Source organism: Paramormyrops kingsleyae, chromosome 17 (genome assembly GCF_048594095.1).
Source record: "Paramormyrops kingsleyae isolate MSU_618 chromosome 17, PKINGS_0.4, whole genome shotgun sequence".
NCBI lineage: Eukaryota > Metazoa > Chordata > Actinopteri > Osteoglossiformes > Mormyridae > Paramormyrops > Paramormyrops kingsleyae.
Genome location: NC_132813.1, coordinates 15,716,063 through 15,733,152, shown reverse-complemented (window position 1 = coordinate 15,733,152; position 17,090 = coordinate 15,716,063). Strand labels below are relative to the sequence as shown.

Below are 17,090 nucleotides of genomic sequence, written 5' to 3'. Positions count from 1 at the left end.
GCAAAAGGGACAAGTATGTTACTTTTGTTTTAATCTAGTTATGAATACTATCAAGAATTAAATTTGAAGACGTCAGAATAAGTTATACCCGCTCTAAGCTCCCAAAGGTGAAGTTCAAATCTACATATTAAAGATACTTGTGTAATCAGCGATAAAATGCAATGGACTTCCCATTGTCGTTAAAAGATCTTTTGTTTAAGGAACTTTATTAATAAGGGATTGCCAATTTTGGTCAGCCCAATGAAGTGAGATTTAAATTCGAGACAAGTCTGCACACACATGCACACGTATTACATGCATTTTCTTGTAAATAGTTTGTAGGATTTGCAAACTACCCCAACGCTTTTAATGCGGATGATTTTAGGTTTACAATGGAATAACAAAGATTTGCCGTAAGATCTCTTGCGTGTGCGGGAGACTCATAAAGCGTGAGTGTCACGGCAGATGCGTGAGAGTTGGCAACCCTGGATAGACAATAATAATAAACTCAGTGCTGTACAATCCACACCTCCCTAGAAAGCTATTTCTTATTTCCCCACATGATACATTTATATAATAATTAATCACAGAAAACTAATATAAAAAACACATTTTTCTTGCTGTAAGCAGACTATATAAAGAGTCGTAAAGCAACGGCTTTTAAACGCGTGTTCTCGCGAAATGTAGACGCGTTCCCGCGCATGCGCCGTACAAGTCAGGTTTCCGGTCCAGATTGGGTAGCAGCACGAGCTACAGCTAAGTGCAGCCTTTTGATTCCATTTTTCTGTTTAATATTTTTATCGCTGTTGTTATTCCGCACAACCACTGTTATTGCCACGGACATGACGAGGGGTAGTTAAGGGTGCAGTGCCTCTAACGACAGCTGTGGCGGACTGTTGCGTGGTTGGGTATGATTTGGCTGCACTGATGCATGCACAAAATTATTCAGATGCAGGCCATAGTTTGGCACTGCAAAACCTAACGTTCAACTATTTATTTGTTTCAGGCATGCTGTGAGCACTCTATGGGACGTCTCGTCCCCCTGGCAGGTAGGCATGCTCTTTATTCAAAGAGAATTGTAATGCATGTGGTATTAGGTCAGCTGCCTTTGCAGATGGTTTCTCGTTTAGACAGTAACTTAAAAAGTATTTGACAGATTTTTTTCAAACTTTGCATAAGCATTGTATGGGTGACGAACTGGAAATTATTACATTTTAAGACCTCAACATTGAAGCAGCGCTGCTTAATGACAACAAAGGGGAGGGTGAAAGCAGACAACATTTGAACTGGTGAATGTGGTATGTCAAAAAGCATTTAATCACATTACTGCTTCACAAAAACATTATGGAGATGAAGATCTACACCTGACTTAATTTTGAGACAAATCGCCCCAAAAGTGAAGTGGCAAAGGAAGGAAGGGACAGTTGTAGATTATTACTTAATTTGATCTTTGATGGAAATTATTACTACTTAACAAAACAAAATATGGATGAAAATTATGGAATCAGATTTGTACCAATATTATCAAGCAAAACTTTTTTGACATCAAGCAAAATCAATGAAGCAAATTGTTGACGTTAGCAAGTTAACTAACGTTAATTAGGTAAAAGCTAAATTACATAGCAAAGCTTAACTTTACTTCTAATTTAGCACAATAAAATGTATAGTGCAGCACAAACAACATCAACACTTACACTTCGTTAATCTTGTTGTCGGATCCAGTAAAAATTAGTTAGTGGGTAGTGAATGTCCAGTCCCACTGTTAATTAAAAATGTCTGTGGCACTGACCTGTCAGTCAAAACCTTATTAGCCAATGGGGACGCGTCCCTGAAAAAACCCGCCCACATAAGAAGTTTATGTCAGAATTGTAAACAAAAAGTCAGGCAGCACAAGCCAGGAGGCTGGCAGCGTAAACAAAGGAAAACATTATCAAAAGACCAATCATGTGTTTGCAAGTTATGTAAATTTTACTTTTGAGATGACATTTCTTTTGCTTTCTTCTCGAAGCCTTGTTTTTGCTTGATGTGAAAAAAGCTTGATAATATTGGCACAAATCTGATTCCATTGAAAATCTACATGTGAGACAAATTGCCCCAAAAGTGAAACACTGAGAGAGGGCAGCAGTGGGCGTAAAGTGAGGCTTGCAGATACCATCTTGTAAACACAGCGATCTGAAATCTGAAAGTATCTTTTTTTTTTTTTTTTTTTTAATGTCCCAAAAACGTTGTACAGGTCAGTGATTCTCATGCTGTTGGGTGCGAAATATATTTTTCCAAATATTGTAAAATATAGTTTATAATTTTTTGTCGCCATAGATATTAAGACACACAAAGAAACCACATAACTTGGGGAAAGATTGTGTAAATTGGCCTGCAAGTGGAATGTGCTATAAATGGGTAGGTGGAGTTTCAGAGTTATGTGTCACGACCGGGACCCAGAGCATTCGGGTAAAAACATGTTTATGGGCTTTCACATTTCCATTTGATCCATCCAGCAATTCTAAATATTGTAGTGGTTAAGGGTGTGGGAGGGGTAAGGATTAGATGGGGGAGTTGACGGAACTGTCCGAGGCATGCATTGCCGTCGTTCTGACAGCCAGCTTTCTGGTTACATTTATCTCATTTGCTGGTGATGGTATCCACAGTTTTGTGATTGTATTTGAATAAAGTTACAAGCATGCTTGCATATTTGCAACTTTAATTCTGTTTTATCTACATCCTTTAGCGTGTTCTGAGTGAACCATTCACCCCTTTGAGATGCCACATCAGTCTGTGTTTGACGGTATGCAATTTCATAACTGGCATTTTGGGGATGATCTAGTGTCTTGCTCTCTCTCCACAGGCAGCAGGACAGCTGTGGTAGAAAGGCGCTCTATTGGCGTCAGAGACTGCAGCTTAATTTCAAATTGGGAGAAATGGGCAAACGTAAAGATCTGAGTAACTTTGACAAGGGACGAATCGTCATGGCCAGACGACTGGGTCGGAGCATCTCTGAAACGGCACGGCTTGTGGGCTGTTCCCGGTCGGCGGTGGTGAATACCTACCAGCAATGGTTAAAGGAGGGAAGGACCACGAACCGGCGACAGGGTGTGGGGCGGCCACGCCTCATCGACGCACAAGGGCAGCGGCGGCTGTCCCGTCTGGTACGGAGCGACAGAAAGGCTACTGTGGCACAACTGACGGAAAAATTTAATTCTGCACACGAAACGACTGTATCGGAACATACAGTGCATCGCACCCTGTTGCGTATGGGGCTGCGCTGCCGCAGTCCGGTTAGAGTTCCAAGGAAAATTAGCATAAAGTCAGAAAGTAGACTGGACCAAAAATTGTACATAAGCTCCTTTCCTACCCTCTCTGATCAGACTGAAAATAAATATGGTTAGATTGAAAGGTTGGCTGAGGAGCATCACATGTTTATATGATTCTTCGCTATGGGATTAAAAAGCCTTTCAAGAGGCTGCAAACTAACATGAATATAGCACCATATGTCTATATACAGTATACCTGTCTATGTCCTTTTGTCAGTGTTCGTTTTTTTGTTTAATTTTTATATTTGTTTTTATTCGAGATCCAGTTTAGTTTAAGTTAGGTTTTGGTGTGGTTTTATTAGTCTTTAATTTAAAGATGTATATCCGTTTTGTTTTTATATATTTTAGTTTAAGTTTTAGCAATTTTATTTCTAGCGATAGATGGAAAACTATAGGACTCCGCTAGCTACTAAAAAATGTCATGTTGTGGCGCCTGTAGCTGTTTTTGTCGTTCAAGTTACTTTTAAAGAACATCAGCTGTGTAATGCCTTTTAATGTAAGCATCACATTGTCAAAAAATAGGAATACTAAAATATTACTGAAAAGTTTAATCTCAATGTCACAATATATACCTTGTAATTGGTGTAATTGTTATTTGCTTCAAGCATCTCAATGCCTCTCAACATATCTGTATGAGGTAGATCTGTAATTGTGGTCAAATAAAAATCACTACAGAAAACTAATCTGACACATTTTGATTTCTGGCGGACTAACGGTGTCCTGCTGAGAAGCGGCCTCGGGGCCCAGCCAGTGCCCGCATCAATGTGTGTGGGCGTCACCCGGCGCGGATTGCAGGTCAGAGGTCAGCCTGCACACAGCCCGCACAATGGAGGGTAGCGGGGTTTCGATAAAAGAGGTGGCGTCCTGACGCACAGCCCAGCCTTTGTTTCCATGGAACCTGTTGCTTCTGTACATATGGCCAGGGAATACTGTATCTCAAAGGTCCCATCCCCATTGTTTCTGCACAACAATAAGGGAGAATTCCAGCCCAGTGTATATTGGTTTCTGTTTTACTTCTGCTCATGTAAACTAAAGGCAGTTGTATGTTTGCATAGATGTGTATTTCACTGCATCTCTTAGGGTTCTCTCTTTAGATTCAAAGCTTTAAGTGCTATACACCGATCAGCCATAGCATTAAAACCACCCACTTAATATTGTGTAGGGTCCCCTCGTGCCACTAAAACAGCTTAAAAGACCTCTGAAGGTGTCCTGTGGTATCTGACACTAGCACGTTAGCAGTAGATCCTTTAGGTCCTGTAAATTACTGGGCAGGGCCTCCATGGGTCAGACTTGTTTGTCCACCACATCCCACAGATGCTTGATCGGATTGAGATCTGGGGAATTTGGAGGTCAAGTCAACACCTTGAACCCTTTTTCACGTTCCTCAAACCATTGCTGAACTATTTGCAGTGTGGCAGGGCACATTTTCCTGCTGAAAGAGACCGCTGATGTCAGGGGAATATTGTTGCCATGAAGAGGTGTATTTGGTCTGCAGTAATGTTTTGGTAGGTGGTAGGTGGTACGTGATAAAGTAACATCCACATGAATGCCAGGACCCAAGGCTTCCGGGCATCATACTGCCTCCCCTGGCTCTCCTTCCCAAAGTGCATCCTGGTGCCAACTCTTCCTGAGGTTAACGACGCACACACACCCATCATCCACATGCTGGAACAGGAAAAAAATGTGGCTCATCAGACCAGGCCACCTTCTTCCGTTGCTTCATGGTCGAGTTCTGATGCTCACATACCCATTGTAAGCACTATGATGGTGGATAGGGGTCAGAATGGGCACTCTGACTGATCTGTGCCCCATGCACAGCGAGCTGCGATTCACTGTGTGGTCTGACACCTTTCTATCATATCCAGCATTAACTTCTTCAACAATTATGGCTACAGTAGCTCTCCTGTGGGATCAGACCAGGCAGGCTAGCCTTCACTCCCCACACCCACGTTTTGACAGTTGGTGACCACTGCTTCAAATTTTCGTTTTGACAACAGATTAGTTTTTCTTCCCATAGCCTGTCTTCTATTCCTAATCACGAATGTGACACCTGGTGGCAGCAATGCAAACTACAGACTGCTGCTGAAACAGTTTGAAATTCAAAATCATCTTTATTAAGACTCACATGTATCTGGCTTAGAACCACCAAACACACAGAATAATAAATATATCATAGTTCATATATGTTTTTAAAAATATATTTATAATGCAGGCCTATATTTATAATTTTATTAAACATGGGATTACAATATGTAGACAACTGGTATCACATATTTGAAAAATAAAAAAGAAATTTAAAAAAACAATGAGCTTTTAGTTAATCTCCTACTGACAGATTTACTGGATACTGTATTGTAAATTCTCTATTATACTGGAGCCGGTTTTTGTACCGGAAATCGGTAACCGGATATGACGCAACGAGACGAAACGTCCGCCGACAGATTGCAGTTTCCCGCAAGGTCGACTGTGCGCGAGGTGTTGGGACGCAATCGTATTAGTGTAGTTGTTCAGAAGTTAATAAACAGACAGTTTTACATTAAAAATGCCTAGAGGAAGCAGAAGCCGGACGTCTAGAGTGGCTCCTCCGGCCAGGTTAGGAAATTTTAAAACGCCTTATTATCTGTGCTACCACGGCCTACCCGGTTTATCCGCGTTATGCTCCGTATAGTTCCGCGTTATTCTCCGTATATAGTTTTTATAGTGAAATGACAGACATCTGTGAACTGCCAGAAATGTTCTATTAATGAAAGAACAATTTGTAATAATAATTATTATTATTAATAGTAGTAGTAGAAGTAGTAATAGCAGTATTCATTAATGCTCGTAGGTGGTAAACACATCTAGAATGTTCCGGCAGTGGCGCACTAACATCTTGTATTAGTGAATTGATAAGTATAGTTTAGATCCATCCATCTTCCAACTGTTTATCTTGGACAAGGTCGAAGGGCAGTACAGAACTACACCATTTACATTCCGTCATGAGTCAAAGCGTAGAAACTTGCCATAATATCCCGTGACTCCTGTTCTGGGCTGGCTGCTGACTTACAGTCATGTTTTAATGTTGTCATAACAGACGGGCACCGCCTTCGCCTCCTCCCATGGCCAGGGCGGCTCCACCTCCCTCCTCAGTTCCTGCCCATCCGCCTCCATCTGCCATGGCAGCTCCAGCCGCTGCACCCAGGCAGCCAGGAATGTTTGCACAAATGGCGTCTACGGCAGCGGGTGTTGCTGTCGGCTCTGCAGTGGGACACACCATAGGACACGCTATGACTGGGGGCTTCGGGGGGGGCGGCGGGAGCTCCGAGGCGGCTAGGCCTGACGTCACCTACCAGGTAACTCTTTTGCTGCCTATCAGTACTGGAAGAGACTGTCACTGGCTTGTAGTAAACTCACTTCCTGTATCCCCGTCCTTAGGAGCCCTACCAGACCCAGCCCATGTACCAGCAGGCTCCCCAGCAAGGCCCCTGTGCGTATGAACTAAGGCAGTTCCTCGAGTGTGCCCAGAACCAGAGCGACCTCAAGCTGTGCGAGGGCTTCGGCGAGGTGCTCAAACAGTGCAAGTTCTCCAACGGTAAGTGTGCTCTGCCCTCCATGGGGCTCCTGTATCCCTACCGGCCTGCAAGCTTCCTCTCACCTATGCATGTGTATGTGAGTTATGGAGAGTGAAACGAGGCAGGCGAAAAGAGAATTTCCCCACCGGGATCAATAAAGTATCATCATTTCGTTTATTTTCATTTAGCAACTCAAGATTGGGTTTAGTGTTATGGGATTCAATCTCATTTGGCAACACTTCTGCGGTGAAATGTAGTGAAGCCAAATGAGAGATGGTTTATACATGTAATTTAGACTGTGTCATATTATGATGCTCAACACTAAATTTTACATATCTTTTTTTTCTTCTACAGGAATGTCCTAAGACATGGGAAATGCAGTTTTGAATGAAGACGTGAATCCAGAACACATGCTTTGTGTAATATAGATGTACTTTTACAATTGCTGACCTTTGCCATCAGGTTTAAGTTATAATGTAATTAGGGCATAAAGGTCTCCTTGTAACTGAAAGGCTGCTGATTGTAGAATCAGATATTAAGATGTATGTCTTAATGTAGTGGATACGTGTGCTTTCAGTATACTGATTTAAAATAAATCATCCACGTCACTTCCTCCCAAATTCTGATATGTGTTTTTTGCCTTCTGAATTTGAATTTTATTTAATGATGGTTACTTTCTGGAGTTTGGCTAATTATGATCAACACTTTAAAGTCACCCAGAGAAACATAACGCTCTTAAATTGGACTCATATTTATTGTAATTTGGAGAGGGGATGTAATACAATTAAAATGTAAAGTGCTGGATACTACATTCAGAACGGATAGGACTTTATTTGGGTTTATTTTGCATTAATTCTTTGACAACTTTCGTTTTAACTTTTAAATAATCCTGTATTTATTGTATAATATCACATCTCTTAAATTCTCAGAAGTTAGTACATTAGGGTCAAGTCAGCAAATACCAGAAAATGGATTTGAGGCAGGGTTTAGTTGCTGAACAGCGACCAGCACACGGTATGTTATTGGGTAGTATGCATTCAGAATTGCGTCTATCGACACCACAAATTTTCTAAAGTTGTGTCACTGTGCAGTGAAATTCTTACTTGCGGATTAAAATACAGATTCGTAACATGTAGGCTACAGAAAATAATTACACAGTAGACACTAAGTACAATCATGTAGTACGTTCAACATGACAATAGCATAATTTGAAATTAAACCGTTTTATTAAATCCAGCTTTTAGTACCTTTTAGCATCAAAAACCTGCCGTGGGATTACATGCGCCTGTTTTGATCGCCGGTGATTCCCGGGGAAGCCATGTTTTGGCTGAATCCAAATCACGTGACTAAACGCGGAAGCGGCATGAGCATCCGAGCTTCAGCCGCAGGGAGATTTTCCGCTCCGGCTTTCTCTTTAGTACCTTATCGCTTTTGTTATTCGATATAACCACTGTTATCCCTAAGGACAAGAAGATGGCTAGTTAGTCCTGCATTGTTTCCACCGACAGCTGTGACCGATTGTTTCGTCGTTGGGTATGATTTGTTTGCATTGATAGATACACACAGTAGTTCAGATACAGGCCGTAGCTTGGCCCCGCAAAGCCTAATGTTCAAATATTCATTTGTTTTAGGCAGGCTGTGAGCACTGTATGGGACGTGTCGTGCGTGTAACAGGTAGGCATACACTTACATGATTCAGAGTATTGTGATTTCTTGTATTCAATAGTGTGCTGAGTATAATCTTGAGAATGCAAATTCACGACGCCTAGGAGTTTGTTTGAATTTTGAAATTCCCAAAGAGCCCTGCGTGTCCTAGGGTTTTTATATATGCGAAGGCATGAGGAAACGCTTGAAAATGCAATTCCAGTAATTTTCGGAATAAAGTGACCTCAGTGTTGCTGGTGTAACGGGAAAATGCCTCATACTCTTTGTCTGTCGCACCAAATGGACTCTTATTTTGATAGGACGGAATGCAGGTCTCTGATTGGCTCTTTGTATGTGGCTCCACGCCGACACCCACTGCACTGGGTACAACCTGTGAAATGTCACTAAATATATTAGAAGTGGTATTGTGTTTATGTCCATAAGGGCTGCTCTGGTTCCTACAGCGCTGTTTATTTTTGGTATCGGCCTCCCTCAGTGGCCGTACTCCACAGTGGACTGGCGGAGGACGAATTTTCGCTTTAGGAAAAGCAGTTTCGGTGCATTTGTCGTTGAACTCTTAGGTATTCCCAAGCGCGCGGATCTTGTTATTGCATGCATTTGGCTTTACATTTTAATAAAACGATGGATTATGTGTTACAAATGGAGTAGGCCAGTGTTTTGGAGGTGAGTATAAGTCCATGGAGAATTATTAGCTTTAAGAGATGGGAGAAGGTCAATGATTTTGTCAAGTTGCATAGTTTGAGTTTGTCAAGTTACAGATTCGTGTTATTGCTGCTCGAAAATACCAGTTACAGTATACGTGTATAAAATTGAAATTAACCAGTAGTTAATATAACCATATTCAGTAAGTTTTTTTCTGAAATAGAATGAATAGTCTACCATCTAGTCGTTTCTGATACCAAATGTTCACTGTCAAACCCTTCATTACAATATAACTTTGGCGGTTACTCTTCATGAAATGCCATGTAAGCTTATCAGCGGGATGCTCTTTCTTGGGGGAGAGATCTCTCTGTTCCTCACACTGCCATGTGTCAGTAAAGCTATTTAGATCGTGAGAGAATAAATTCAACACATGATCCAAGTTTATGAATATTGTTATACTATAACTATTACGGGAACTGGACTGTTAGCAATATTAATGATCTATTTAAGATAAAATTTAAGGTGATTTTGCAGTACTGAAAGTAGTGAATTCTGTTCTGTTTTTGGTTTTAGGATTACATATTTGCATTCATGTTTGTTGGTGAAGGTGTCCAAAGAATTATGATTGGATTTGAATAATAGTATAAGCATGATTGAAACTTGGTATCATATTTGCAGTTTTAGTTCAGTTTTGTTATATCCTTAAACATGTACAGTTCTGAGTGAACCATTCACCCCTTTGAGATGCCAACTCAGCCTATCTTTAACGCTAGACAATTTCATAACTGGCATTTCAGGGACGATCCGGTGTCTGGCTCTCTCTCCACAGGCAGCTGGAGAGCCATGGTGAAAGGACACTCTATGGGTGTCAGAGCCTGCAGCTTAGTCTCATATTGGGTTTATGCTTGAAGTAAATAAATGGAGCGCCTTGAACTTAATGTGTTTTTTATCGAGTAGACTGGGATCTTTAGGTCTCTTAGTCTGAACCTAATAAATGTCAGGATTAAATGATGACTTGTTTTTCTGCTTTTACTCCTGTTACTACAGTTTGTATTCCATAGCACGGTAGCCTCGGATAACCTTTGACCCCAGAATGACCAGAGAAGATGAGATCCCTGATTGGGTGGGGGCCCAGGAGTTCTATGAGAAGTATGAACCTAAGGAGATCCTTGGAAGGTATTTGCCACTTTACCCCATTTTACCCTGTTTTGAAATATTCTATCACTCTCTGTGTTGCTTTGCTTTTCTTACATTTTTCCTCCTTATGCAGAAGCAGGTTTTGTATCGGCAGTTAGTGTGAAGGTTTCAGTGCGGATTTGTGTTCTGCAGCTAAATGGGTCGTACGTGTGTCGTTCACTAGATCGTGCCTGGCAGCCACACCAGGGTCAGACGTGACCTTTGTAAAGCAGAGGGAATGGCTGCTTCTCTGCATATCACATCATTATATTGATTTTGAGTTTTGCAGGAGTATTTAAGACATTACTGGTTTGTTTCTTGTGCAGTCACAAGTACCAAGAATGTGTTTCAGGTGTTGCATGGTAATGTTAGCAACTTTTGACATTTTTTTCAAGAAAGTTGTGTGTGTGCACACACACACACACACACACATATATATAAATGTTTGTAAATATGAATATATATGTATATTTATATATTATTTATAAGTATACGTCTGTGTGTGTATAATGTTTGTATATATGTGTGTGTATGTAGTATCCAGTATGTATATAGTACACATGCAACCACAAATAGTGGACAAAGTGCAAATCACTGTCATTGACTGAAACTGAGTTAGGTAATTTTGTGAAATCCCCCCCCCATCAGCCGCCCCTCAGGTAAAGAAACATTTTGTTCCTGTTCTGGAAGCATAACAGTCTAATTCCTGGAAGTTCGCAGTTACAAAACATGGGCGGGGGCGATTAGCTCACATGGCAGCCTGCTCGCTTAGCATGCGAGAGGTAGTGGGATCGATGCCCACATCCTCCAAAATAACCTCAGGGGCAGCGTGTGGCTCAGTGGGTGAAGCCTCTGTGCCTGTGATCAGAAGGTCACCGGTTCGAGCCCAGCCTCGGCATGTCTGTGGGCCCTTAACCCCCAGTTGCCATGGGTGACTGCCCTTTATGACCAGTGTGCTGTCACCTACAGAGAGCAAGCTGGGAGGGGGGATGTAAAGAGAATTTTCCTATTATTATTATTATTATTATTAATGCACTCAGTGATATTAACTTGCAGTTTGGTGGCTTGGTACTGTGTTTTTACACCTGTGGCCTGTACTACAAAGCAGTGTTACTAGCTTATCGGGGTAACTTGTCGGATTTAAGGTACCACAGTTTAAATGGACTTCATATTCGTTCACTTACATTTTGCCCAGACTACCTTAAATCCGACAAGTTACCCCGATAAGCCAGTAACACCGCTTCGTAGTACAGGCCCCTGATCCAATAGAGTTTGTTAACCAAAATCTTGGTGTCCTTTTCAAATATCATCCTATTACATCCCACCATAAGTGTTCTATGTTAATTAATGACTTTAATTTCTCAGCATCAAAAATATTATAAACAAGAGTCGAGTCACAATACTTAAATGGCCAGGCCACTTTTAAACCTGAGCCAGGGTTCACAGATCAAAGGAATGCTGATTGTCATGGTAACTGGAATGTGATTGTCATGGTAACTGGAATGTCCTCATCTCAGAGGCGTCAGCAGCGTAGTACGGCGCTGCGTGGACAAACGGACCGGCCAGGAGTATGCTGTCAAGATCATAGACATCACCCCATCTGACAAAATGACTCCTCAGGAGATTGAGGAGATCCGGGAGGCCACCGTAAAGGAGATCGACATTCTGAGGAAGGTCTACGGCAAGGAGAACATCAGTAAGCTGCCTAATCTCACGGCAGGATTGTGATTTTTGTCATGCTGATCCTTTCTGTCCTATCTGAACCATGACCTGTTTTTTTTAGTCAGATGAGAGGTTGTGTGTCTCATTCTAAGCTTCTGTGATGTGTCTCATTCTAAGCTTTTGTGATGTACCTTCTGGTTGTGTCTTGAAACATTAAAGGACATCATGAAAAGGAACATGCACTATATGGCCAAATGTATGTGAACACCTCTGCTAATTAGAGGAATTGCCTAATTAATCCACGCCCATCACTGACACAGGTGCATTATTAAGCCACACCCATCGCTGACACAGGTGCATTATTAAGCCACGCCCATCACTGACACAGGTGTATAATTAAGCCACACCCATCACTGACATAGGTGTATAATTAAGCCACACCCATCACTGACATGGGTGTATAATTAAGCCACGCCCATCACTGACACAGGTGTATAATTAAGCCACACCCATCACTGACAAAGCTGTATAATTAAGCCACGCCCATCACTGACAAAGATGTATAATTAAGCCACGCCCATCGCTGACACAGGTGTATAATTAAGCACACAGTCACACAGTCTCCTGCAACAAACTTTAGCAGCAGGGTGAGTGGCTGTACAGAAGAGGTCAGCGACGTCCGACTTGGCCCCTTCATAAGGCGCCATCTTTCCAACACGTCAGTTTGCCACATTTCTGTCCTGCTAGAGCTGCTCTGGTCAAGTGCAAGTGCAGTGATTGTGAAGTGGAAACATTTGATAGCAAGTTTAGCTGCAAGATGACAGCCACAAGGTCACAGAAAGGGACCTGATCACCCAGCATCAATACCCAGTGTGAATGGCTGCGGATCCCACCGGCAATGGTCCAACATCTAATGGAAACCTTCCCAGAAGAGTTTTAGAATGAGATGTTGGATGAGTTGGTGTCCGCATACTTTTGGCCATAGAGTGTATGTATTCCTGAAAAATAACATTTCTGAGACCTAAATCCCTAACTTTGATATTGGTACTCTATCCTATCCATCCATCCATCCATCCATCCTCTGTTGCTTATCCTGGGTAGGGTTGCGGGGACAGCAGTCTAAGCAGGGATGCCCAGACCTCCCTCTCCTCAGCCACCTCCTCCAACTCCTCTGGGGGAATACCATGGCATTCCGAGTCCAGTTGAGAGATATAGTCTCTCCGGCGTGTCTTGGGTATGCCTCAGGGGCTCCTCCTTGGACATACCCGAAACACCTCCCCAGGAGGGATCCTAGATAGATGCCCAAGTCACCTCAGCTGGCTCCTTTCGACTCAGAGGAGCGGCAGCTCTACTTTGAGCCCCTCCTGAATGCCCATGATACTCACCCTATCTCTAAGGCTCAGCCCAGACACCGTGTGGAGTAAAACTCATTTCGGCCGCTTCTACCCACGATCTCATTCTTCCGGTCACTGCCCAGAGCTCATAACCATAGATGAGGGTAAGAATATAGATCGACTGGTAAATTGATAGCTTTGCCTTCCATGACAGAACGGTGCAGCGTCCGCATTACTACCGACGCTGCACCGATCTGTCTGTTGATCGCCCGCTCCCTTGCCCCACTGACAATTTCCCATCATGCCCTGGGTGCCAGGTGGCCCTCACATGTCTCTGCTCCGTGTTACAGCATATTTCCTTGCTAATTTGTATTCACTCTTTCTGCAGTACAGCTGAAGGACTGCTACGAGACCAAGGCCTTCTTCTTCTTGGTGTTTGACTTGTAAGTGCACCATCCCCCACCTGTGTCCTAAAGCACCAACGTCACACTGTAAATGTGTAAATGTACAGGCGACCCTGTGCTCAGTCAGCATATTCATCGTCCTGTTCTGTGTCAGACGGTCAGCTGGTACCTTTTGTGTGGCACCCGCCTGCCCTTACTCCCCCAAGCCCGGGTGTCGGAGGGGTCGCCCACACACTTCCCAAAATGCCCCAGCAAAGGGCAGCACGGCGTGTCAGGTTTCGCCTTCCTGGGACGGCCCACATGAGTAACTGCTAACCCTATTTATACATCATGTGCTGGGAACATCCCGGTCTGAGACGCAGAGGGAAATTTGAGCCGGGGGGCTCCCGTGTAGAACACACATCCACCCTTAGGGGGGGGGGGCGGAGCAGCGAGGCTCTGTTAGTCACACAGCCACCCTGGCACCAGTGCTAAGGCTCACGGAAATGAGATTCAATAAACGTCATGGGGGGCAGCGTTTGCATAGTGGCAGCTGGGTCTGGCTTTCTGCCGGCTGTGTCGCGGCACTAAGGTGGGCATGGACACCATCGTGAATCTGCGGCTCTCTTTGCCTCAGGATGAGAAGAGGAGAGCTGTTTGACTACCTGACAGAGAAAGTTACACTGAGCGAGAAGGAGACCAGGTAGCAGATGAGTTTGCATTTAAAATTCCTTAATGCATTTATACATTTATTTATTAAAGTACACTGAAATCTTGAGTTTTTTCATCATCTTGCTGGGGGCAGATTGACAGTGCAGCTCTGCTGACCTGTATCCCCCCCTCCTCCCCTCCAGGAAGATTATGCGTGCCCTGCTGGAGGTGGTCCAGTTCCTCCACTCCATTAACATCGTCCACAGAGACCTGAAGCCCGAGAACATCCTGCTGGACGACCACATGAACATCAAGCTGACGGACTTTGGCTTCTCCGTGCAGATGGATCAGGGGCAGAAGCTCAACGGTGGGGTCCTTGTCTTCAGGCCTATGCGGTTTGCCTGCTCCTTGCCTTATGTTCTGTACCATGTTTGCTCCAATTTGGGTGGATTGCATGTCTGTGCATAATTTTAACAAAGACCACTAGAGGGCATGGTAACATAGAAAGCCACTGTTATCCAGCACTTGTAGATTTTGAATGTTAAAGGCAGTTTCCCTCCATTCCACTGCTTTTAGTTGAAAAGCATTTGGCACTTTTAAAGAACAAGTAGCTGTGACCAAACAGTAATACTTTTATACTAAATATGAGAATAATTTGTCTTGTATAAAGCGGTTGATTTTCTCTATGATCTCTCTGTCATGTGGTACAGAGGTCTGTGGGACACCCGGATATTTGGCACCTGAAATAATTGAGTGCTCTATGGACCCTAACCACCCTGGATATGGGACCGCCGTCGACTTGTGAGTACCAGAACCACCCGGCCCACAGCTCCCTGTCTAATATGTGGATATACAGCAACAACGATTATGATTTATGTAGCGCCTTTCAACAACCCAAGGATGCTTCAAAGAGGAAGTAACTTAATGTAATTACAAATTAAAGATGGAAGAGATAAAACACAATCGCAAATATGACAGAGACCGCAAACTAACTCAAGCTGTAGTAACGGCACAGGGACACAGGGACAGTCACTGATCAGGAAAGGATGGGTAGCAGAGAGAGGTGAGATTTGAATATGGGGAAAGAAATAGTTTCTTGAAGGTTCTGGGGGAGGTAATTCCACAGCTGGGGGGCTGTGACCTTAAATGCCACATCGCCTGTGGTGGAAAGTTTTAAATCTCGGGACTGACAACAGACCAGAAGACGACGATCTAGATCGTCGACCACCATTCTTGAGGTTTATCAAAATCTGAGAATTCTGGATAAAAGATTCCACTTGTTCCCCGTCAGGTGGAGCTGTGGAGTCATTATGTACACTCTCCTGGCCGGTTCCCCTCCGTTCTGGCACCGCAAACAGATGTTGATGCTCCGGATGATTCTGGCCGGGAACTACCAGTTCACCTCCCCAGAGTGGGACGACCGCTCGGATACGGTCAAAGACCTGGTATGAGGGGCCGCCGTGGTCCTGCAGTGTGACTGTCCCGGGGCCGATGGACGTGTTTTAAGCTGTCTGTCCCCTTCCAGATCTCCCGGCTGCTGGTCGTGAACCCCGAGAAACGTTACACGGCCTCCGAAGCCCTGAACCACCCCTTCTTCCAGCAGTATATAGTAGAGGAAGTGCGTCACTTCAGTCCCTACAGGAAGTTTAAGGTGCGGCACATCTCAGAGCAGACCGATGAGGACGTTTGTGTTTTCGGCCGTCTTTCAACTCCCTGCCCGTCTGGTTGTTCTAGGTCATCTGCTTAACCGTACTCGCCTCCATGCGCATTTACTGCAACTACCGACGCGCCAAGCCCGTCACCAAGGAGGTGATCAAGAGCGACCCATACGCCGTGAAGCCCATCCGCAAGCTGATCGATGCCTGTGCCTTCAAGATCTACGGCCACTGGGTGAAGAAAGGGCAGACGCAGAACCGGGCGGCCCTGTTCGAGAACAGCCCCAAGGCCATCCTGCTCTCCCTCGCGGGGGAGGATGTGATGCTCAGCATGTGGTAGCATCACGCTGTGGCTCCAGGGGAGGGAGCGGGAAACGACAAACCTGAAAACTTATGAATGGGAGATGAGCAGCGTTACTAGTTGTTTAACCTTTTTGGTTTTACCGTATGGTTTGGTTCTTTAGTTTGTGAATGCATGTCTTTGTTTTAATTTGATGCTTGTTTAAACTTGATGCATTTAACATGCATACTTGAAACTGCATGTACTGCAATGTAAAATGCATTATTTATTATTTGCTGAGGCTTGAGTGTGTTTGGTTTTAGTACACATTTAAAATGCTATTGTATCAATAGTACCTTAATATTTTACTACTCTGGTGGAATAGCTATCAATTAAAGAACATTTGTTAATACCCATCTGAAACTTGTGCGGCTTGTCTGAAGGATGAGTGACCTGTCCACCACCCAGCTCACTGAAAAGGCACATCAGTAGTGGGGGTGGGGAGATGGACACTTTTGCCACACCCCCCCGGCAGGGGGCAGAGAACCTCTCTGCAGTTAGCATGTTCTCCTTCTGTCACATGGGATTCCTCCCGCAATTCAGAGCTGCTGATGGTTCACTGGTGCCTGAACTGTCCATAGCATATCGTATATGAGCCCTGCAATGAACTGGAGCTTCCTGGCACAGCACAGGTTAGGAAATATCAAAATTATTGATAGACATCATAGCATCACCGTCTGCCAAATGTTTCCACATGGGTTCCTCACCGAACATCCTTCACGTCATGCTAACGAGCAGATGTAT

The 17,090-nt window shown here is 43.8% G+C and overlaps 2 protein-coding genes and 1 long non-coding RNA gene across 8 annotated transcripts; all 3 read left to right on the top strand.

Annotated features, from left to right (window-relative positions):
- The first annotated feature begins 688 nt into the window (after positions 1 to 688).
- LOC111847115 (uncharacterized) lies at positions 689 to 3,970 on the top strand. 2 transcript variants are annotated; one of them, XR_002839026.2, is made up of 3 exons: positions 689 to 887; positions 986 to 1,028; positions 2,822 to 3,970. It is a non-coding gene; the product is annotated as an uncharacterized lncRNA (long non-coding RNA). The 2 variants fall into 2 exon arrangements; XR_002839025.2 differs by having other exon boundaries at positions 689 to 1,028.
- Positions 3,971 to 5,695: 1,725 nt separating this feature from the next.
- chchd2 (coiled-coil-helix-coiled-coil-helix domain containing 2) lies at positions 5,696 to 7,458 on the top strand. 2 transcript variants are annotated; one of them, XM_023818157.2, is made up of 4 exons: positions 5,696 to 5,879; positions 6,394 to 6,619; positions 6,702 to 6,858; positions 7,193 to 7,458. In XM_023818157.2, the coding sequence occupies exons 1-4, from the start codon at positions 5,830 to 5,832 to the stop codon at positions 7,201 to 7,203; spliced, it is 444 nt and encodes a 147-aa protein (XP_023673925.1). In that variant the 5' UTR covers positions 5,696 to 5,829; the 3' UTR covers positions 7,204 to 7,458. The 2 variants fall into 2 exon arrangements, with proteins under 2 accessions (XP_023673925.1, XP_023673924.1); XM_023818156.2 differs by having other exon boundaries at positions 5,699 to 5,879; positions 6,361 to 6,619.
- Positions 7,459 to 8,189: 731 nt separating this feature from the next.
- LOC111847182 (phosphorylase b kinase gamma catalytic chain, skeletal muscle/heart isoform) lies at positions 8,190 to 16,709 on the top strand. Of its 4 annotated transcripts, none has more exons than XM_023818154.2 (11): positions 8,190 to 8,371; positions 8,474 to 8,512; positions 10,193 to 10,321; positions 11,839 to 12,017; positions 13,706 to 13,760; positions 14,338 to 14,403; positions 14,555 to 14,718; positions 15,062 to 15,152; positions 15,643 to 15,796; positions 15,877 to 16,002; positions 16,086 to 16,709. In XM_023818154.2, exons 3-11 carry the CDS (start codon positions 10,239 to 10,241, stop codon positions 16,344 to 16,346), a joined length of 1,179 nt encoding a protein of 392 aa, XP_023673922.2. In that variant the 5' UTR covers positions 8,190 to 8,371; positions 8,474 to 8,512; positions 10,193 to 10,238; the 3' UTR covers positions 16,347 to 16,709. The 4 variants fall into 4 exon arrangements, with proteins under 4 accessions (XP_023673922.2, XP_023673920.2, XP_023673921.2 ...); XM_023818152.2 differs by having other exon boundaries at positions 8,470 to 8,512; XM_023818153.2 differs by lacking the exons at positions 8,190 to 8,371; positions 8,474 to 8,512 and adding an exon at positions 8,867 to 9,166.
- The last annotated feature ends 381 nt before the right edge of the window (positions 16,710 to 17,090 follow it).